The 22,868-nt window shown below is 45.0% G+C and overlaps 2 protein-coding genes across 5 annotated transcripts; one reads left to right on the forward strand and one right to left on the reverse strand.

The window, feature by feature from the left end:
* Positions 1-4,452: 4,452 nt before the first annotated feature.
* Positions 4,453-20,293, forward strand: LOC144101328 (uncharacterized). 4 transcript variants are annotated; one of them, XM_077634432.1, is made up of 6 exons: positions 4,457-5,730; positions 6,832-6,957; positions 16,313-16,436; positions 18,386-18,458; positions 19,014-19,040; positions 19,777-20,293. In XM_077634432.1, the coding sequence occupies exons 1-5, from the start codon at positions 4,873-4,875 to the stop codon at positions 19,015-19,017; spliced, it is 1,185 nt and encodes a 394-aa protein (XP_077490558.1). In that variant the 5' UTR covers positions 4,457-4,872; the 3' UTR covers positions 19,018-19,040; positions 19,777-20,293. The 4 variants fall into 4 exon arrangements, with proteins under 4 accessions (XP_077490559.1, XP_077490558.1, XP_077490561.1 ...); XM_077634434.1 differs by lacking the exon at positions 4,457-5,730 and adding an exon at positions 6,071-6,655; XM_077634433.1 differs by lacking the exon at positions 19,014-19,040 and having other exon boundaries at positions 4,453-5,730; positions 18,386-18,462; positions 19,744-20,293.
* Positions 6,980-22,372, reverse strand: Cluap1 (clusterin associated protein 1). Its single transcript, XM_077634431.1, has 11 exons — positions 22,266-22,372; positions 22,060-22,171; positions 21,894-21,978; positions 14,583-14,774; positions 14,374-14,469; positions 12,480-12,563; positions 11,670-11,803; positions 11,123-11,264; positions 10,509-10,605; positions 9,103-9,164; positions 6,980-7,988 (listed from the first exon to the last, which is right to left on the reverse strand). Exons 1-11 carry the CDS (start codon positions 22,285-22,287, stop codon positions 7,824-7,826), a joined length of 1,191 nt encoding a protein of 396 aa, XP_077490557.1. The 5' UTR covers positions 22,288-22,372; the 3' UTR covers positions 6,980-7,823.
* Between the last annotated feature and the right edge of the window lie 496 nt (positions 22,373-22,868).

Genomic DNA, 22,868 nt, shown 5'->3' on the forward strand with positions numbered 1-22,868 from the left:
CGAACATGCGGACATGTAGGCCAATACGAGCAGGGTTAACTGATCCGTTTGCAATAGGTTTGTGATTAGATTTTTCCGTAATTGGACCCCACAACAGGGTTTGGCCACCCTGATAATGCTTTGCCACTGCCACCTATATATGAATATGCTTATCTGCCTTTTTCACACAGCCACACCATGCATGAACACCTCTACTCCACTGGTTGAAAACTAACCTCCAGGTTCCAGTGTGCATGCACAGTTCATGCTGGTATCAGGTGCAAACGACAGATGGCAGCAGTTGTCACTGTTGTCACCTGCCACTTTGCGCGTGCAGTTGGCGCCTCGTGGAAGTAGATCGCGCCTGCATCACCGGCATGCATTTGTTTTCAACCAGTTTTCTGGGTAGCGTGAATTTTCGTGCCCTCCCCAGGGGGCTCCACATCTTAAGAAAAAGGCAGATTAACCCCTAGCATGCAGTGGCTGCTGTGCAACTGATCAGAGCAGTGCTAAGACAAGTGACACTGTAGGGGGGCACTATAATAAGTAATCTCTGCTTCTGGACTGGCAGCCATTGGAAACACTGCCCGACAACGTTTAGACAAAGAGCTTTATCAAGTGAGGCAAGCTGAGCAGTGCTCTTCAACAAATTAGCGCATATTAACCTTTTCGGTCAGGTGTAGTCTCTCTTCTGACTACTGCTCCGATCAGCATTTCTTTGGGCCTTCCAGCCCCTCATAACAAAAGAGTGCCATGCCATGCCTTGTTTATAAATATTTATTCAGAGCATTTTTCCTGCTTCGCTGTGTCTTCATTGGAACTAGTACCTCAGAGTGTAAATATTCATCGCCACAGGTTGCACTACCGTACTCCTCCTAAGTTTCACTGTCCAAACTTTCTGTTGACGTTAAATATTGTGTCGGAGGAGGCCATAGCTTTCTTTGCCACTAAAGTCGTTTTCACTTGCTACAGAATCATTTGACGACTTTCCTAAAACACAACTGGCGTGGAAGCCAGGCCACGATGTGTTTGCGCGATGTCAGGGCTTCCAAAACCACGATCAAAATATATATCTGTGCTGGTATGGTGCTCCTATTGTTGGGTAACTCCCGAGAGATGGCCACAAAGAGTTATATTCTACAACAAAAGGCTTAGTGAGGTTACAAGGACAGATGAAGCATGTACAGTGCTAAAGGGCGGGCACATTTAACACGGTTTCCTGCAGAGGTGAAAACTACCGTATAATCTCGTGTAAGGGCTGCGGCCGCACTATAAAAATTCACACCTGAATTTAAAAAAAAAAGTGTGATCTTTACGCAACATATATATACTGTAGGCATGGGAACCCTGGCAACATCAACGAATTCTTCAGCATTTGTGAGAAGGTCGCAGTTATTACTTTTATTAAGCTTAGCAAAAGATGCTCAGTTGAAGGTTGTACAGGCCTAAACAGATTTAATTCACGACGTTTCGGCTGGAGGACCAGGCTGCACCTACATCTGCAGTCATGATGATGAGATGGTTGAAAGGTTGCGTGAAGATGTAGAATCAGCAGTGAGTATAATAAAAACAGTGCACACCACTGCACAGGTGGCCAGGCAGTAGGGGATTACGGCATGTGTCCTACGAATAGCAATCTAGAGCTATTAGTAGATTTCACAGAACAACATGTTTACAAATCGTGACTACCTTCTATGAATGCGAGACTAAATATGAAATGGACTTCATATTGTGTTCGGGATGTGGAGGTACTAGGCAAGGTGAGATGTGGTGACCACAGGATGGCGAGGTCTTGAATTAGCGTTGAATTGAATACAGAATGGGGTAAACTAGTGAGAAAGAAGCACGCAAACAAGTTACCAGTAAGAGGGGAGTAGAGGAGTTCAGGATCTCGCCTGAGAACATATTCCACTTTAACCAGGGAAGATGACCTTACTGTAGAAGCGATGAATGATAGTCATGCCAATTAAATCACAGAGTACGCGATATAATAGAAAGCAGGCTGCAGGGCACTGGCAAGCTCTCCTAGGATGCAAAACACCTGGCGAGATGCTGAAGCATGAAAGCCTCTAACCACACAGATAGACTAGAACTGTCAGAATTGTCAAAGCTGATCAATAAGAGCAAGGAGAGTAACTTAAGGAAGTATGATGCTGGCATAATTGAGCATGCTCTAAAGAACGGAGGGAGCCTGAAAGGTGGCAAAGAAATTGGAAGAAAAACAGGAAGGCAATGTCATTACCAATATCATATGGATAAGTTAGTTAAAGTTGCTGAGGATTTCTACACAAATATTTTAGGTAAGTGAAATAATCAGGATGCCAAAGAGGCTTTAGTGCTGAGGAAGCGGATATCCTGCTGGTAACTAAAGAGGATGAATAGAAATCCTTGCAGGAAATGCAGTGGGGAAGAGCGCAGATCTCTTGGAAGGACGGTGGGGACGTGCTAGAGAAGCTTGTCATCCTGTATATGCAATGCCTTAAGACCTCAAGCGTACTGGAAGCTTGGATGAATGCTAACATTATTTTAATCCATAAGAAAGGAGACATCAAGGGCTCTTTTACATTGCAGACCAATTGGTTTACTCTCGTTTGCTTACAAGCTTATTTACCAAGCTCTAACCCGTAGGATTAGAGCTACCTTAGACATCAGTCAACCAATGAACCAGGCAGGCTTTTGGAAAGGGTGCTCTACAATTTACCATGCATATTCACACCATCAAGAAATCTGCAGAATAGATATATATGATGAACCCCTACATACAGCCCTCAAAGATTACACCCCAATCAGGAAGCATGTCTGCAGGGATAGGTGACAACCTAGCTCCACTACCGTTCACCATGTGTTCACAGAAGGTATTCAGAGAATGGACTGGGAAGAGTTGGGGATAAAGTTAAATGGAGAATACTTTAGTAATCAATGGTTTGCTGATGACACTTCCCTGCTAAGTAACTTGGGGGACGAATTGCAGAGGATGATAAAGCTAAACAGGCACAGCAAAATGGTCAGCCTGAAGAGTGATATGCTGAAAAACCTATGTTCAACAGTCTCAGAAGGGAACAGCAGTCTGTGATAGGCATCAAGTAGCCACCGATCCACACCACAAGAGAGGAATTGCTTTGCTAAAATAAGACTAGGGTGGAGTGTATGCATTTGGCAGGTACTCTCAAACTATGAATAGCAACTTGCCAGTACCCCTCAAGAGGAAAGTATGCCATAGCTGTATCTAACCAACACTCGCATGCGAGGTGGAAACTTGGAGGCTAACGAAAGAGGACAGTTGAGCTATGGAAACGTAAAATGATAGGTACAACATTAAGAGATGAGAAGAAAGCAGTGCGGGCCAGGGAATAAATGCAAGTACATGATATCCACAATGAAATCAAGAAATGGGTATGGGTAGAGCATGTAATGCAAGGCGTAGGTTTGGGTGGTCCCTTTGGGCAATGGAGTGAATTAGTGGCTGGTCGGATAAGTTTGCAGAAATAAGATGGTCTGCAGCTGGCACAGGGCTAGGTTCATCATCATCATCAGCCTGACTACGCCCACTGCAGGGCAAAGGCCTCTCCCATGTCTCTCCAATTAACCCTGTTTTTTGACAGCTGCACCCACCATATGCCCGCAAACTTCTTAATCTCATCCCCACACCTAACTTTCTGCCGCCCCCTGCTATGCTTGCCTTCTCTTGGAATCCACTCCGTTACTCTTAAGGACCAGCAGTTATCTTAATTTCTCTTGATTTCGACTTCGATGTCATTAACCAGAGTTTGTTCCCTCACCCACTCTGCCAGCTTCCAGTATAATTTTTCTTTCCATAGTCTCGCTGCGTTGCCCTTAACTTAAGCTGAACCCTTTTTGTTAGCCTCCACATTTCTGCCCCATAGGTGATCAGTACCGGTAAGATACAAGTGTTGTATACTTTTCTCTTGAGGGGTATTGATAAATTGCCATTCATGATCTGAGAGAACCTGCCATATGTGCTCCACCCCATCCTTACTCTTCTAGTTATTTCCCTCTCACAACTGCCTTAAGGAGATTCCTTTACCACTTCCAGCACTTTGCTACCAATTGTGAACTGCTGTTCCCTTGCTAGACTGTTTAACATTAATTACTTTGGTTTTCTACATGCTAATTTTTAGACCCAGCATTTTTCCTGCAGTGGACGTAGTATGAAACCAGTGTATCGAAATATGGCGCTCCAACTGGGCCAAAGTTGGCGGCTTGGTGGTTGTACTGTCTAGCGTGATTCGAAGACTATCACGTTCTTTCTGGCTAACAGACCAAGAATTTTTCCTGATGTGATATGCATTAGTAGTGGGTTGTTTCTGAAAATAAACTGCGTTAGAGCTGTTTTATCCGAGTAGGTTAAGCCGGGAATGACCACCTTCAAATCGCATTAGACTGTGTGCAAGAAGTTTGCGGATAAAGCAGCTCTCTAGCGGCGTGCCAGATGTTACGCCGATGTGAGACTCTTCACCCTCACTAATCTCACTTCCCGCCGAGTGAGTGCTACCACCTAGAGGCCTCTTTTATATGAAAGCTCTACTTTTGCCGTACAATGCTGAAGGTCATGTGGCTATGAAACTTGACCTTCAAACCAGGAGGTGCACAGGTTGGCTCTGACGTCCACTCCTCGCCACAACTGCATGCGTTTAGCCGACGGCGCTGGCTCACCTTGCAACTAACGAATCACGTGACTCGCTGCGCCTCGCCCAACGCCTCCTTTATAAAGGAGGCCTTGGCCTGGCCACAGCTGTGTATGCGGAGCCGCCGGCACTCTCGCAACTATTGTAGCAAGCGGGAGCTGCACTGGGAGGCTATGACTGGGGCTACCAGTCCAGCATTTCGCGGTTGCCGGGAGAGGCCAGCTGGGCGTGCGCATGCGCCGATACCATGGTAACCAGAGGTCCCCACAGGTGCGCCGCGCGCATTGTCGATCGCCGCACGCCGCTGTATCACCGGAACCCCGCGTCGCATGCGCAGGATTGCGTATACAAAGGCAGAGATGTAGTAGGCGTCTCTATCACAACGTTTGACATGCATGCACAGAAGGAGAGTCCAGCCGCCGCTAAACGGCGGTATAGACAAGAGAAGATTAACTCTTCCGATCCTGAGGTTGTCGCCTGGCACTTGGCTACTCTTAAAAGAGAGAATGAACGCCAGAAGGCGAAGAGAGCAGCGGAGACGCCCGAACAGAGAGAGGAACGGCTTGCCAAACGGAGACGCCAGACTGCCGAGCGTAATAGACGGCGCATAGCCGCCGAGATGGAGCGTATGGAAGATGTCAGTCAACGGGAACCAACAGAAGAGGATGTGAAAGCAAGCTCAGCCAGGGAAACGTACCTCTCGTTATCCTGGCATAGTCGAACTAAGCTACTGCCAATTTTTTCTAGCGTACCTTCACACAAAGCCATGAATGGGCAACATGCCGGAACTAGTGCTTCGACGATGTACCGTCGCCGTCAAGCGGAATCTGATGATATTTACGATATGGAAAAGCGTCAGATTAGATTGGCAAAAGAGAGGGCCAGACAACGTGCCCGATTACGAGCCGAAACCGAAGAGGAGCGCGAAGCTAGACTCGTGTCGAAACGGGAAAGTGAGCGTGCTAGACGAAAGCGGCGACGAGCACCTGAGGCTGCCCGTGCGTCTGCTTCGATTTCAACCGTCGATGAGAGCGTTTCGCCGCTGGTTAACGAACAGTCAAGCCGGATCAGGCTCACCGACCATGCGATTCGCCCGGCCCAATGTGTAAGTGCGACGAATAGATTTCACAAAGACTGTATAGAGAATCCGTTCGGCCATGTTTATGCAAGCGTCATTCGATCCAGAGTTGGGTCACGACGCCAATCGTGTCGCTGGTGCCAGCGGCGTGCAGCGCGCTGCAGAACCAGTTCCGTGGTCCAGGTGCAGAGCGTCAGCAGCGCCGCAGCTGCATTCGATTCAGTGCTGAAAAAGTGCCGCTGGTGCCAGAGCGGTGCAGAGCCAGTTCCGTGGTGCAGGTGCTGTTAAAGCCCCTCAAAAAAAAAAAAAAGGAGCTTCTTGTCTCACTTTCTCCTTGGTCTTATGCTAGAAAAAAAAAAAAGGCGCTTCCTGTCAGTTTCGCGTCACTTCCTCCTTGGTCCTATGCTAGAAATCTAGGGGATGTAGTCCCTAGAAATCTAGGGACCAGTAATACGGCGCGCCACGAGAGTCTCGCTCGCTTTCGCACGTTCCCGTCTTGCCTTGCTTTTTCCCTCTCTGGAATGTGCGAATTGGCCGCGCGGTACTGCGCTTGGTTTAGAAGCGAGTGTTGGGCCCTTGGTGCGCGATGACCGCCAGACCACGTTCATCAGGGAGCCACTGTGTCGTTATTGGTTGCACAAACAACTACAGAAAACGGAAAGTGTTGAAAGCAGAACACTGTGATGTGCACAGCCAGCCACGGGTGCAGTGCGGTTGCAATATTTTTAAACTGCACCGGTTCCCGGTAGACTTCGAACAACGGCGCGCGTGGATCGCGAATGTCAACCGAAAAGATTTCACGCCTAGTGAGTCGTCCCGCGTGTGCTCCGAACACTTTATTGGAGGGATACGGACTGAAACAAACGCGATACCGGTGCTCAACCTTGGCTACGAATGGAAGGTGGACAGTGGCGTCATCAAAACTGTTCTTGTGCCGTCGAAAACAAGGAAGGTTGGTCCAAGCCTCCGACTCATCGCTAAAAAAAAAAACGACCGCGCGGTTGCAAATTTATTTATTCATGAAACCCTTGTAATTTTACCACAGCCTACGTGAAGTTTCTGTTTCTTGTGCACAGCTGGGAGTGTGCAAGTTATATGCTTCTCTCATGCATGTTATTATATTTCAAGGTGTTTGGGGCTGACACACAACTGCAGTCCTCCAAACAATGGCCTGGCTCAAGCACCAATGATGCAAGCTCGGCTTCATACCAGGAAAACTCCAGGACCATACCTCATCCTGGCTGCACCACAGCAGTAAGCCTTAACACCAAGCAAAGCATTTCACTGCGCACACCAGCTGCTTCTGTATTCTGTAACACGGAGGCACAAAAAAGCAGAATGTGTGCCAACAGATGAAGTCATATTGCTGCCGAACGTGAGGGCCAGTGCAGTCCATTCCACATTTGCAGTGTGGAGCAGTGGGGTTACGACTCCAGTGTGAATAGGAAAATTTTAGCATGCACATAAGTTTATTTTGTTGCTAACTTCCATGTCACTCCCCAGCCGCGGTGGTTGCATTTCAATGGAAGGAAAATGCTAGAGGCCCTTGTACTGTGCGATGTCAGTGCACATTAAAGAACCTCGGGTGGTAAAAATTATCTGGAGCCCTCCACTGAGTCACTTTGAGCCATTAAATCCTATTATACTATAAAACCAAACTTTCACGTTACTCCATGAGCTTGGTGTAATGGGATTACCAGGAGCTGCATGCAGTCATTAGTATTTTATTTAGAAATGAACAGAACAGAACAGGAGGAGTGGTGCTAGTTGCACGCAGTGTGAGGACATTGTGTAGCATTCGGTGCCCAAGCCTTCGCCACATAGGTCCAAAAGTTAAGTCTGTGCAAAATTAACACTTTTGGTGAATGATAATTAGTAGTCTCCATTTTGCCAGCACCTGCCAAAGTGCTGTGGTGGCAGCATTGTGCTTTCAGCCTTGCAGAACTTCTATGCACATCTCTTTATTATCGTCCTTTTCTTGCTACAAACTTTTTATGAGCTCGCATGTCTACTTCTATGCAGTGTTTTTCACTTTGCTCTTGAGGCTAAGCTTTTAAGACTTGTGCAGGATGTGTCACCGTAACAATTGATAATCACTCCTTGCTGAGATTGCAAGCACTTCAAAAGTCGTTGTCGCTGTCTATAAATTGCGACTGGGAACGCCTGTTTGGCGGCTTGATCCCGCCCATTGCTTCCAGGTCAAGTTCAAGATCATCGTCCGAGGAACCATCCTCTGACCCCTCGTCTTCACCTTCGAGGTCGAGGTCAGAGTCTGAATCCAGCATCTGTGCGAAAGAAAAAAAAAGCACCACTCTACAATGAGTCACTGCAGACAAGGAGCCAAAAAGACAACTTTGCAGCTGTTTTGGAATCTGTGAAACAGGCTCGATGGAAGAAATCTGTTATTTTAACTTTTTGAGGGACAGAACTGAAGAGTTGCAGAATGTATTACAGAACAGAACAAGCAGTCTTAAGGCACAAGTGGGACTGAACTACAACCTTCCAATTCTGGATGCCACAGATTCAGTCAGTTCACTATGAACTGGCTAGCCCAACATTATGTCTTACAGCAATGCACATCAGTACATTTGTAGAACTCTGAGGCATGATCACTCTATTGATCCACTGTAGTGAGGAAATAATAAACACAGATCAACACAAGTTCCTAAACAAAAGGCCTGGGTTCGAAACAAAACTGTCAAAACTAACTGTAATACAAATGTTGGAAATACTATATTTTTCTAATGTCCGGAACCTACCCAGTTTGATAGATTGTGCTGAAGCTTCTCAGGGAATCCTGCCTCAAACCACTCAAAATTCTATCAGTTGTGTGTGTTTAAAACATTATTTACTTGTCTGGTCATATCAACAAACAAACAAGCATGAGTTTCAGCAGCGGTCTCTAGACTGTGCAGTGGAGAGTGAGTGTACAGTCTTGAAATTGGTCTTCAGGTCACGGGGTCTGCCTTTCAGTCGTGTAGTGAGGCACATGAGAGTGCCTACGAAGTTGGCAAGGTCCTGAGAGGTGATGACAGTAGTCCTGCTCAACCTCCGGTAGTTTCGAACTTCTTGGTTATCACAAATGCCCGGTCTACCAAGGCTGTACACGCATTGCGACTGTCCGGCACATCTACGGTTAAAGATGATAAGCACTAAAATGGCTGCCTTTGGTGCAGCAGCAGTAGCCTGGATTATTGTGATGATGACGATGATCAAGGCGCAGTAGATTTCCAAGCATACAAATTTAGAATCGTGATTGGCACTTTGGGAAAAACAAAATTATGACACAACATTCTTTCAGTGCAGACTTTTGAAATGGAGGTTAGTGCTCAACCTGTTGGTCAGGCAGCAACCTGCCTAATGAATGTGTGCTTGTGGGCGGCTACTTGCAGGACCTACCTTGTCACCACCTGCCATGGATCCAAAAAGCAGTCTTCCAGCTGCGGCACGACTTTCAGAATCTGCGTGGGCAGGCAGAACAAATTTAGCATTTTGTTTTTTTTTTATCTATGCTACGATCACTGCACGCAAATTCTTTTAATGAAAGCCATGGAGGCTTGATGGTTTTCCTAGCCAAAGCTAGCATGCTACACAGGCTTGTTTGTTACAGCTGGCTCAGCTTTGCTGCCCTTGGAATTTTCTCGCGCTACACTCAGGAGCAGAAATAAGGCAAGATGAAGTTGGGGGGGTTACCACTTCACCCCTTTTCCTATGGAAATTTTCTGTGGAAAATTCACTCCAGTCCACACTTTTCGAATAAGTAAGTTCAAGAAATGTGTCGCACAAATAGAATTGGCTTATCCAGTCCCTTCAAGAGTTGCCCGTGAATATGCCCCTCAATACACTGTGTTAAGAACATATTACGGCTGCATTGAAATCAAACAGTCTTTGCCTTTACTCATTGATTCAATAATTCGACCATCCCCGATATAATCAATCAGTGCAGTTGATAATCGGACTGGAATAAGACACAAGAAAAACGGTCACTGCATTATACCGGCCTGCTACCAATTTTTCAACACGTTTAATGCATTATAATACAATGAAAAGCCCAGAAAGCTGTTTTTCTTAAACAGCGGATGCTGACTTGTGGCATAATACTCTTAAAAGCGCCAGTGTTCCAAACGGGCCATGTAGTCATTCTTCGTTCTTGCGATTCAGTGAGCTGGGTCTGGATACGAACATATCTCCGAATGTGCACCCCTCAATTGGGCACGGCAGCACCAGATTGCAAAAATCTGAGTAGAATTGATCTACTATGAGAAATTTATTCAGGGTGTGCACATTGACACGAACATCCCTCAGAACGCGTTACTGTTTTCTAGGGCACTATATTGCAAGGAATTTCATAAACACTGTTGGATGACTCCAGCAAGTTACAGACTTGGGTTCATTGGTGAATACTTTTTTCATAATGAAGAGAAGTGCTAAACATGAGGCAGAAGACAATTCAGCAGTGTTTGCATCCCTTAGTCTATTGTCCCACTGTAGTGCTATTCTCGCTTTTCAGGTGTAATTACTGTTCCTTCGGCTGGGCTTTGCTCGGGTAACCGCAGCTTTGTCATACCTCCAGTGACATTTCAAGCAACCTTAAAGGGGTACAGACACAAAATGATATTATTGGTTTCACGGCCGTAACGAGATGCCTTGTAGCAAGTTTCAGTCACAGGTGTAGAGTGGAACAACCCATTTCCATGATTACTAGACCCTTTAGGCCTCTTTCAAGAAAAAAAATCGGACACCCAAAAACTTTGTGTCTGTATCCCTTTAAAAGACAGATACAATATAGCGGCAGGATTACGTACCAGCAGCATCTAGGCTTAAACCATCACCAAACTCTTGCTTTCCGGCCAGACTTTGGTCACTCGGGCGGGCCGCAGTTTTCATTCTCTGTTCACGTACCTGAAGGATTGGAGTAAGTTTTTAACATTACCTGATGCGTCGCATGAAACAGGTGAAGATAAGTTTTTTTTTCACGACATCACTGCTGGAGCTGGCTTGATTATGCACCCAGCAAAAAAACAAACTAATGATGAGAAAAACCTTGATTTGACAGTGCTGTCAACTAGCTTTCCACAGAAATTTCGGAAAAACATCACTCAGTGCTGTTTGAGTAGTATTCTTATTCGCTCTCAGAAAAGCAGTGCCGGTAATGGTCACAGCAACAACAAATAAGATGCTGCAAGTTATTTCCAGGCAACTACTCATCTGAAACAGGGAAGTGCCTCTCCTCCGTTAACAAAAAGTTTTCAGTGAGAAAACCACGAAACACCCCTGATTTTCTCGACAACAAAAGTGCAGGCAGCAGCATCAAGCTCGGAGGGAAAGGGCATGCTGACTTAGTTTTCCTTTGCTCTGTTTTATCATTCCAAGATCATCATCATCATCATCATGCAGACTGAGAAGAAACAGCTCTTACAGCAAACTCGATCTTCTGGGCTTTTTCAAGCTCTTCAAGCTGTTCCTCCAAGTAGGCCAGGCATCGTATCTTGACCACATACGTTTCGTAGACCTGGGACAGTTCCTCTTCGATCCTTTCGTACTCGTCCATAAATGCAGGCCTTTTGAGTAAGCAGATACATGTGGCATGGTGCTTCAGGGCTTGCGTGCAGATACCCAAGGCAAATTTTGGAACTTCCTGTAAGCTGAAGATCCTGCATCTATGTGTTGGCTGCATACTGTCTGCCTTAGATAGAGCCCACATAATCTGCAGAGTTTTCTGTAGTAGTAAGACCACTCACTTTCAAATGAACGCGAATTTCGGGACAGTGCTACGTTGGTGGAAAATTTGAGATATGCAACCACGGTTAGCTGTGAATGATGGTAGCAGATTTCGTTCGCCAACATTAGTGTTCAGGCATGAAAGAAACCTGATAAAGGATTCACTAGTTTTGCAGCCGCTTTAGGAAGTAACGTATGTAAAAGGTGGTTGCATACATCAGCAAAGGTCACTCGCTGGAACTAACCTGACTGCACGAAGTGTGGCAAGTCTCTTCTGATTCCTTTCCAGCTCAGTTTTCTTCTTTTCGATCTTGGCTTCGAGGTTTGCCTCATCGGATGCCACTGACTCGATGCGACGTTGGAGCTCGCTTGTTTGTTCCTCAATTACAAGGGGGAAAAAAAATGGGGGGAAAATTTTTTAGGTTAACTATAGAATGAAGACAATCTTATGTGATTGTTGTGCTTAGAGGTGCAAATATAATGTGCGGATTAACGCTTTTCAGTACTGCAGATTGATCGGCGAGCTTTAATACGACAGCATTATGAAGAAGCATCACAAAATGATGGAATGCTGACTCACACACAAAGCACTCTGTATGTGTTCTTATGTTAGCGTCCAGTCCTTTTGAAGTTCATGTTTAAAAAAAAATTTACTAACCTTGAAGTGCATCAACAAAGGCTAACAAACAGTGTTGCAAGTGCTTCTGCTTAGCTTTGTGTTAGTGTGAATATTTCAAGCACACTGTTCACACACCTGCCGATAAAAGGTTGTAGAACATGGTATTAGCAAAAAAAAATTAAAATTCTTCACATGAAGGGCACGATGCTTAACACTGAATAGTTCACTGTGTAACTCGCATATTTGAAATTGGGCTGCACATAGCTATTCCAGGCTATGTGCAAAAAAAGGGTGGGGGGGGGGGGGGGATTATTATCTTTTTCCCCCAACAGTGTGTATCGTAAACTTTTGGCTAGGAAGCTCCAGCAAACTCACTGTTGGCGAAACTAGTGGCTCCAATACGACATGCACACAAACATAAATCACAAAAACTCACAAGCACGGCTTTGATGGCATCTTGAAGACACTTCTCTATGTCCGTAATCTCCAGCTGCTTTGACAGGGTTGCTGCTCTGATCTCCTGAAGGAATCGGAAAAGGACAAACCACACTTGTTGAATTTTCAGGCCACAGCGTGTAGAGCCTTGAAATTGCTTTCTAGTCACACAGTTGTCCGCATGTTAATTTTGCAGGAGTATACAGAGACACACACAGGTCGTGGTGCTCATTCTAGTGTTTGCACTCATTCAATAACTGATCATTTTTATGAGTCATGTCCTGTCCAAATCCATTTTTTCCTTTAATTTTAGCTAGAATATCATCAGCATTACAGTTAGTCTCTGATTCGTGCTTTTTTTTTTATAGACGTTAAGTTCCTAATTTTTATTTCCACTGCGCAGTACACAGTCCACAGTTTCCTTGCAGGCTTTTTATGAACTTTTTAAGATTCAGCCCTATATGACTGGTACTCGCACAGTACATTAAATATTGTTTTTGTTCATATTTTGCAATTTCACATTGTTAACGTTAATTGCTCTCTCTAGTTCCTGTACCTACTAAGTCTTTCCCTACCGTGCCCATTTACCATTGACCGCTAACGATGGATGCTAACAATTCCAAACGCTTCTGCGCCATTCTTGCACATGCTGATCCATTTTGAAGTTAGAAAACTACAGTTAAATTTTGTATTCAGTTGGCCATTTCTCCATATAATGGTGAATTTTGAACTGCTTGTGAGCTCGGTAGAATGTTCAAGTTGGGAATGGCTGCCTCCACCAGTGTAGCATGCTCCCCAAAACATGACAAATCTTGTGATTAAGCTGTGTGCACAGTTGATTTTGTTGACAATCTAGGTAGCAGTGGCTCTGAGGGTGCTGCCTCATCATCCGACTTTAGTTCACAGGGCGAAGAAGATTTAAGGAACCAGCCTGGAACTTGGTGGCACTTCGCTTAGTTTTTTATTTGGGTTCGTTTTACTCGACTCGGTGGCTATTTTGAAAACAATATTGATGTTACCGATGTTATTTGTCCAATTTCAAGGGTTTGCAGGACTTCATACCACCTGCACTGCGAAGGGTTCGCCCGACTGTTTCGCCTAATGGCATGATAAACTAAGGGTCTGAAGTGCTGGTTGTCTAGCCGAAAAACTGTACGAGCGAGAACTTAGATGTTTTCAGGTTATTTGCTATTGGATAGGCAGGCATACTGTATATTCCAAAGTTGCTTAAAATTTTTTTCTTTCCGGATACAAGTATGCCCTTGCAAAATTTCGTTCAAATTTCATCTATGTATAGCCTTGATTTTGCAAATAAAATTTGATAATAGGACATGAAAGAGTTTAAATGAAGCTCATATTATCGAAAAGTGTGTATAATTGGCTTCATTATGATGTATTACATTGCATTTTAAATGTCATAGTCCCTGTGAATTTCCTTGTGTTGCCAATGCGATAGCAGTAGAAGCTGTTGATGCCTTTACCGGAAGTTGCTTCATTTCCGGTCTGATGACGTCACTTTTCTCCAGCCAATGAGAATTGTCCAGTCTGGAGATGTCACTTCTATCCAGCCAAAATAGGTGAATTTTATGACTGATGACACATTTTTTTCCCAGTGAGGCTTTTAATGCTATCACATGTGAATTTAATGAAAACCCATAAAATAGGGCTATTTTTGCCACGATAAGAAAAAGAGTTAATAAGGCTTTTGTCTCGGGATCCATTATGTGATGTAATCTATTTGGTCCATAACGTAGAGAAGTAAAAGTTAATAAACTCCTCATTCAAGCATTCTTCAAATTAGATGCATAGGTATAAATTAATGCTGACATGTAAACGTTGGTGTGTGGTGTCTGGTTAGTTTCATTTGACAACACATTTTTTTTTTTTTTACCTACCTTCAACTCTGCTTCCTTGGCAAGGTGGTCGTAGAGAATGGCACCCTGCTGGGTTATCTCTGAGGCCAGCTGTCGTGTCATCTTCAGGTCTGAAAACTACCCACAAGGACCCAATAAATGAACTATATGTGGAGGCTTTCACTTTTTCAAATATGCCAGCACTACACTAATTGAAGCATCACTGGCAAAAATCAAAGGGCCTAGCTCACCTTAGAAGCTGCATCGTAGTTGTGTACATAAGGCATGGCAACCGCCTGACTGCTATTGTTGGACTCTTCGTCTCCTGCCTTGGCTCGCATAGCATCATAGAGCAAGGCAGTGATTTTGAGGAGCTCCTTGACAGCGTAGCCATCTGCCATGTAGAGTTTGCGAGTGTTCAGCTTCAGGTGAGCTTTCGTAGCCTGTGAATAGCATGAATGGAAAAGGGGGTTCAAATTGATGCACACCTCTGTAAAAGTTGAGATTCTGCCAGGGAAGTATCTACTTATTTACTATACTGTTGACACCGTTCATTATCTGAAGTGCTGAAGTATTTCACTCTTCAGTGCCTTAAACTCTGCACACCGAGATAAATGTGTGCCACATAGCTGTGCCAAAAAACGGACAGCATCAGCAGATATCTTGGATATCGACATATTGATGTTCTCTTGGCATCACTAAAATGCCCCGGCATGGCCAATACTATTTGCACAGAGCTTAGTGGAGTCCAAGCACTCCGTACTTTGTGAGGTGTTCAGCATTTCGAACTTTACAACGTTCTGGCTTTGTGCTATGTGCTTTCAAAGTGTAAAGGAAAGTGGGTGCAAATAAGACCCAAAGTCAAAGACTCAACAATAGTACCTATTGAGCAACTCGCCTTATGTCGAAATCACGCAGAACCGCACAAAAAGCACATAAAAGCATTAGTGCAAGCGACATTTCTAGAAGCAAGCGCAGTAAAAGCACCGCACGAGACCACCATGCCTCGTCGCAAACACATGACACCAGCCGCACCACACACAAGCAAAAACCATTGACGCAAAAGTTCATGCACAAAGCTGTGGCATGCCCAGTTGCAAACACACTGTGCCAGCCAAAAGCCAAATCATTGCCCCAAAAGTGAAATCAGTAAAAGCCAAATTAAAATCTCTTGCTGCTGCCACAGCTTCGCCACATCAAGTCGAGTGATCGCCTGTTAATTTTTTTTAGCTCTCTCAGCTTTCCGTCAAACTTATTTGCCTTTCCAAAGTATGCAGTGGGCCATACAATGCAGAGAATCTTGCAAATCACACCTGGCTGTTTCTACTGCAGTACCTGACAGCTGTGTGCTGCTCGGAGGGTGTATGGAAGGTGAAAGGGAAAATTCTCTTGTCTGCACTGCAACTGTGCAGCAACAACTGTAGACACCCGAACTGTTGGGCAGCGTGGATTGCACCAAATGACTGCAGACAGCAGGTGCCCTTGCAGATGAGTAAGTTGAGTGCAAAAGACGGTTGTCCTGAGGCAGCACCTGCTCGAGTAGCTAATCCGCACGCAGTTCATGCATACACAAGCTCCTGAGTCCATAATGTCGGTATGCACCAATCATGAAAGGCTGCTGCCCTTCACGATTGCCCTCTGTGATGCCGCCATCACAATGGCAGGAGACTGCAGCAGGAGCAACGCTTCTGAGTTGATGGGCAACTTGCTGACGCAGAGTTTTAGTGAACTCATTTGCTCGTATTTTGTGTTGTATCTTTCTCACACTGTACAAAGACTACACCTCAGTGACATCGGCATGCCTCGCTGCTTCCTTCACTCGCTTCCTATCTCAGATGGCCTTGAACTGTACCACTTAAGGATTAGCTATTGCAGCTTCGCGTGCATCAAGCGTTGTGGCATTAAGTGAAGGCACGCAACTCGGACTTGTGACCATATATTTGCTGCCTAACTGCCTCTAACAAGCTCTTTATCTTTACAGGCTGCTGCCTTCCCTGGCGGCCGAGCAGTCGAGACGCAGACAGACTCGCCAGTGAAAGCACAAGAGAGGCATGCTGTGGGTCATAGCGTCTCAGTTCAGGCTTCCCTACGTGCCAAGAGCACGGGTGAGTGCAAAAAGCTTTATACATCGTCGTGGTAGTTTTCCCAATGCCAAGTTTCACTAAGCCCATAGCCGGGCTGACGATTGCTGCATTTGCAGTTGAAGCATGACAGATTGCATGGCATGAGTTTGCAGCTTATCATTGTCGATCAAGAGGAAAATGTGTATTAGAAGGATCACTTACCACGTGGTGGTTGTGGTGGTAGCCTAGAAACATTGAGACAGCTGAAGGTTTTCATAGAAAACTATACTGTCCGCAAGCAGAAAAAACCCGACGACAGCGATAGCAGCAAGTGCGCTCGATGGTCGACAAAGAGCAGGATCACCACCTATCTCGGTCGCGCTCAATTTAAAGATGATAAACAAACTTTTGGGATAAGGCACAGAAAGAACCTATGACAATCTCGAACAGTGTGTAAGTAGTAGCGGTGCGTGGCTACAATCTTGCCAGAGAAATCTGATCACCCCTCGCGTCATGAAGTGGTGAGGCCACGTGCTGGCGGCTTTGAGCACGAACAAACAAACATTACAAAGCTTCGTACCAATACTTGTGTCCTGCTAGTACTCCACTGTGGGTCGGAAAATTGGAAGCTAACAAGACAAACGAAGTAAAATTTAGGATGCTGTAACGAGCTATGGAAAGGAAAATTAAGGGGGCAACATTAAGAGGCAGCAAGAGATCTCGTTGTGGTAGGGAACAAGCAGAAGTTAGTGACATCTTATTTGAAATTACAGGCACAAGGCATGTACTGTGGAGAACAGATAACCAATGGCCCCTTTGGACTGCCCGTTTAGTGGAGACCTCCAGAATATAGTCGCAGTTTTGAAAGTATTTTGCGTGGTCGATAAGGCAGTGATTGTGGAATCTTTAGAGCAGGTTTGCATGCATCAAAAACAATCCTGGCATTTTGATTTGCGGGCCTCTTTCTTTTTTCTTTTTCACTGCTGTGAAGTTATACCAGGCAGCCTGAACCCTGTCATTGACGTTGCAGCTGCAGCAGCACAACGGCTGTAGTCCGAGAGAGCACCTGTTGTAGTGCAGTGTGCCAGGTGCTTGACATGCAAAAAGCACTACCATACGGGAATTTACCAAGGTGTACGCCACTCACTGCATTTTTATTGCTATTGTTCAACTGTTTTATGCAAAATGACTTAAAATGTACAGGCTCAGTATAAATAGGCACGTGTTTCCCCTCATCCCTTCCAAACTTTTTTTATTTTTGCATCTGTGGTTATGAAACCATGGTAGTGGGCATGCTGAGACCCAAAGGCAGGATGTTTAATTAGTGCTTAATTTTCCTGCTGTGTTGCTTTGTTTTGGTAAAGGGGAACACATACTAGCAGTAAAGCACATGCAGCATTCACTGTCCAAGTACTCACGAGTACCTGGATGTGGAACAGTTTTTTTTTTGTTCGTGAATCTCCTTGTGCGCACAGTCAGGATCAATATGAAGGTGATCACTTTTGTGCCAGCTGAAGGAGATAGCTATTCTCAATACTTTTTTTTTTTTCACTGTTCCTGCAAATGCAAACTGCGGTAGTGCACTTTATATAAAGACTATTTCAGCGTTAAAAGTGCACTGTAAAATCTTTCTCTTGGTTAAACCGCTTGCTTATTCGCATTTGAATTGACACAGAGATGGCATACGGCACTCCTGCTTTTTCAGTACTAAGTTTGGATGATGTACTTTCCTGATTTGATCAGAATTAATTATAAGTCGGCTTTGTCTGTCGTGTTGGCAACCCATAACAAGCAGCTTTCGCATAGCGCGCGTTTAGCATTGCAACAGTTTGTATCTGAACAGTTATCCTACAGTGGTGATCGTTGTGCATATTTCGACAGCTGAGCTCAAAAACCTAATTGTTGTATTTAGCAACATTATTTTGGAGACTGCTGACAAGGGCTCTAATTTATTCCTGTTCCTTGCTCCTGTTTCATTCTATTTGCCTCAGGTGTCCAGGTGATGTTCAAGCAGACCTGCCATAAAGCTATGCAGACTGTCATCAGAGGTGTATTTGATGGAAGGTGAGTGCACTTATGTGGTGCAACCCCAGAAGTTTCTCTCTTGCTTGCGACTGCACACCTCCTGCATTGATTGTGTTTATACAGACGCCAAATATGACATTTGATGATGGGTGAATGCGCTGGAATGTTGGTAATTGAAGGGGTGCTGAAGTTAAAGACAGGCTAGACTGGCAGGCACAAAGGGAGGACTTTGTAACAGATAAAATCACAAATGACAAGGTTGACTTCACCCGCTCTTTGAATCTCTGTGCCAAACAAGAAAGGCAGTAGACGAGTAAACAAAGCAGAAATTACTGGAAGCAGTGTGAATCCTGTCATTTAATTAGGTTCAGTCCTGAGAGCATTGAGGGGGCATAAGTACAACGCTTGGAGATTTGACTATGTTTTTCCAGCGCTAGTAATACAGAAACGTGTGTAGTTGCTTCACATGTGCAGCGAATGCCGATCCTTGCAAGTTTGCTGGCCTGAGTGGGCTTGTGACCAATGTGCACAGTCATCATGTGGCACTTCAGAGCTAAGCAATGCCTCTGCCTCTCTCTTTTTTTTTTCCTACAGGTGACATGAATGAAATATTCACTTCAGGTATGTGCAGCTTCATTCCATTCAGTAGCTGGCTACGCGGCCAGTGAATATATTGTAATGTAGTGGTGATGGGAGTCCAGGTAGTGAGGAAGACAGCAAAAAGTGCTTCTAGAATAAACTTTTATTGGGGCTGACCTACGCCCAAAAATGGACTGGATCACTCGGCAGCGGCAAAAAGAGCAACAACGTGCTCGGCAGTCGTCAAACACAATGCCCGCAGCTCTCGGCCGTGCTGAATTTAAAGCTGATAGCGAACTTTTGAGATAAAGAGTGCAAAGTTACTACAGCATTCTGGAACAACATAGAATCGGCTCTGCCTGGATGCGATCAATCGAGATCACAAACAAACAAAGTGATAAAGCGGTGCGCCAGCAGCTTTGAAGAATGAACAAACAAACACTACAAAGGTTTGCACCAATATTCATAATGTGCTGTCTGAGTTCGTGTGGAGCAGGGGGGGGTATACAATGCTGTAACCAGTTTTAGGAAACAGCAAAACGGCCACAGGTAAGCCAGAACTTTCTCAGAAGTTAACTTCATGAAATCTGAAGCTGGAAACCTAACAGTACATTTAGCAATACAGGTGACAGTCCAAAGTGCACAGATGGCTTAGCGATTGTTCAGTATATCAGCGAGAGATCCCAGTATGCTAGGTAACTTCTGCATTGTAATGAAAGAGGGATGTAGCAAACATCTCCACCAGAACTGAATGCTTATTTATTTATTTATTTTGCAGTTCTCAAGAACACCTTCAACAACTTTGAAAAGCAGTTGTCAGTTCCTGATCTGCTCCGGCAAAAGGACAGGGACCTGCGTGACAATGGAAAAACTGCGACTCACTTGGCTAAGGTGCAGAGTTTAATTCGCACTCACTGCTGTGTCTACTGCCGAGAAAACCGAGTGCAGTGTAAGCCTGAGTGGAAAAAGAAAAAACAACTCCTGGAGTTTTCGTCCTTCCTTGAGCGAAGTGGACTGAGCAGTACCCCGTGGTCATTTTTATGAGTGTGCCGAATCGCAAGCTCACCCGGTTCTCATCACCACAGGGAGCACATTCTCAAGGATGCCTTACACGCTGGACAAAGCACATGTGGATAAAATAATCTGGGCAGCCCAAGATTGCAGGAGTTTGCAGCAGCGACGAATTACATTGGCACAATCACCATCTGCCACTTCAGCTATTGCTGTAATATAGTCGTACACTTTCCTCCGTGCTTGCATAAAGTTGTGTGGCCTTCATTTGGCTGAAAAGTGCATATTTCTGCCTTCTGTTTCTACTCTGGAAGTGCACACTTTCCGCCACCAAACTGTCACAGGCAACCATTAAACAAAAAGGAACCTTTACTAGATGGGACAGCCTTGCAGAACTGGAGCTCGCACAACGACAAGGTCGGCCGAGCTTTCGCTATAGTAACAAGGCTAGTCATGTGCTATCTATGCATATGACTAGCCATGTGCATAGATAGCATAGATGTGCTATTGTGAACAGAGAACATATAGGGGTCAGTGACCCCATATTCATTCTACTAAGCCACTACCTGACCAGACAGCATCATCAAGCCTTGAATTACATGTGCTATCTACCATAATCCAACTGCACGGCGGTTCCAGTACAGTAGTTGGCCCTGTAGCACTTTAGTGATGCTGCTTTTGTGCCCATCGGCTTTGTTGCCATTTGAAGTAGAATACACCTTCATTCTTTTCCTGTAAAAGCCTTCTTTGTAAGGTTCTGTTTACATGGTTACAAGTTTATAAACGCAGTTCGGCAATGCTCTGGTTGAAGCATACAGACTTTGTTTGATGTGAAGGAGTAGTATGTCATGGCCCTTACTAAAATTTTGAAGGGTATACTCTCTTATCTATATTGCAGTTTTCTTTCTCTTTTCTTTCTACTGTTGCCAAATTACCTCTGGCTGAGACATGTGACTCAGTAGCTAGGTTCGGCCTGTATCAGCAATTGATGTATTGTCAATGTGAGAGCAGGGTTTTTTTTTTTTTACCTGTATATGCATATTTCACTATCGGAACTTGAGATTTGGAAGCTCAGCAAAGTATGTATGCATGCAGTGCAGATTTCCAACTTAAAGCATAACAAGTAATACATATTTATTACAGCCTTAACAGGCGACAACCTACGCAGCGCTAATGTCTCCATAATCACTGGCATATCTTGAGAACAACAGCCAAATGATCATTAAAAAAAAGAAAGCGGATTAGATTAGCTCAGCTAATCCAGGATATAGAAAGGGAAAGCTGTTGACATTCACTGTGTTCATTGGTGTTGGCTCTCTGTTCCTCAGATGATTTTGAGGAAAGTAAGGCACATAACTGGCCTTGGATGCCTCAGTGCCTGAGGTTTTCATTGGGATATGTGACACAGTTACTGCTGTCTCATTTCCTTTCCTCAAAAACCAATTTTTTCGCGGCAGTGGTGAGATAGAGATGTGGGCTGCATGCATTAGCGCTGAAAACGTTGTGACAGACACGCGGCACTGCATGCATGTAATAGGCCGCAGCGTTTATTGGGTCACCAACTTCTCGCGATCAGGCATTAGCTGCCACCTGCCAGGGTGGGCGCGCTGCCTATCCAGTGTGCGCAACGCACTCGATGTTACAGACGCCAAGCCCCGTCTGCTCGGTTAGATCACGTGGTCAGGCTGCGGAGCCCCGGCGCGGCGAAGTCACGTGATGCGTTGCTATGGCAGCGGCGCTGTTAAAGTTCTAACTGCGGCCCAATGGCAAAATTGGCACCGAGTCGCCTCTCCAGCGTTCGATCTCCTTCCTAAATGCAGCTGGTGGCGAGCTGAGACGCACGCATGCAAGACTGATGCACGTTCCAGGCTGAAGTACGCTTACCATTGTCTGAGCGACAGATTTGATGAATATCACTCTGTCCTGTTCGGTGTCGATGTCCGGAGGAGCCTCGATGTCGGGATCATACCTGCACGGGTGACATCCCCGTACAGACACGTTTCAGTTAAGCTGCCCCGTTGAATATGAGCATTAAATGGTGCGCTCTTACCGGTTAATGAGCCAGCGCAGTATTTCTGCGACGAGCGGAAAATTTGGCGTCCGAAAGTTTTCCAGCGATATCAGTCTTGGATACCCGAGTGCCCTGGTCATTTCTGTAAAGTCTGAAATTTGAAGATAATGAAAAGTGGCACTGCTTCACTCGGGCGGTTTGAAACGAAGATGCCACAGTATATTCACAGAACGTCGCTTTCTTACTTCTGAGCTCACGGTAAGACATGTCAATGCTTCTTTTAACACGACACAACGAAACTATGTAGCGTCAGTTCACTTTGAGGAAACACTCGTTGTTTACATGCTGTCGCCAAGGCGACCGTTGTCATAACAACGTTATTTAATCGTTCAAAATTGTTTTTGTAGGTGCCTAAGTTTTTTAAGGTATTTGTAGAATATAATTATGATTTTTTATTATGTAAAGAAAAGGTATTCAAAAACCGAAACCTAGTAGAGTGGACTAAAAAAGAGTGCCCCAAACGAGAGCCGAAAATTGAAGCCAAAAAAGGTCATTTCCGCTTGGGACGCTGCGAGCGTTATCCTTCCCTACGCGCCTTTGCGGCGTAGTGCAGTGGTTAGTAGTGAACTCCAATAACCTAATTCGCTCCAGTTTCAGTTCTAGCTGTTCCAGCTCTGGCAGTAAAGTGTAGCCAGTGGTGCAGTTTGGCACTGGTTGTTTCCAAAGCGACATGGATAGATGGATCTTGCAAAAGAACACATTGCAAGTTGGTTTTGTTCAAAAATTGTTTTCAAGCCTGTTCTTTCGACTGAATGCCTTTTTCCATCTTAGGTGCATGTAGGAACAGA

The sequence above is a fragment of the Amblyomma americanum genome, chromosome 8 (genome assembly GCF_052857255.1).
Source record: "Amblyomma americanum isolate KBUSLIRL-KWMA chromosome 8, ASM5285725v1, whole genome shotgun sequence".
Classification (NCBI taxonomy): domain Eukaryota; kingdom Metazoa; phylum Arthropoda; class Arachnida; order Ixodida; family Ixodidae; genus Amblyomma; species Amblyomma americanum.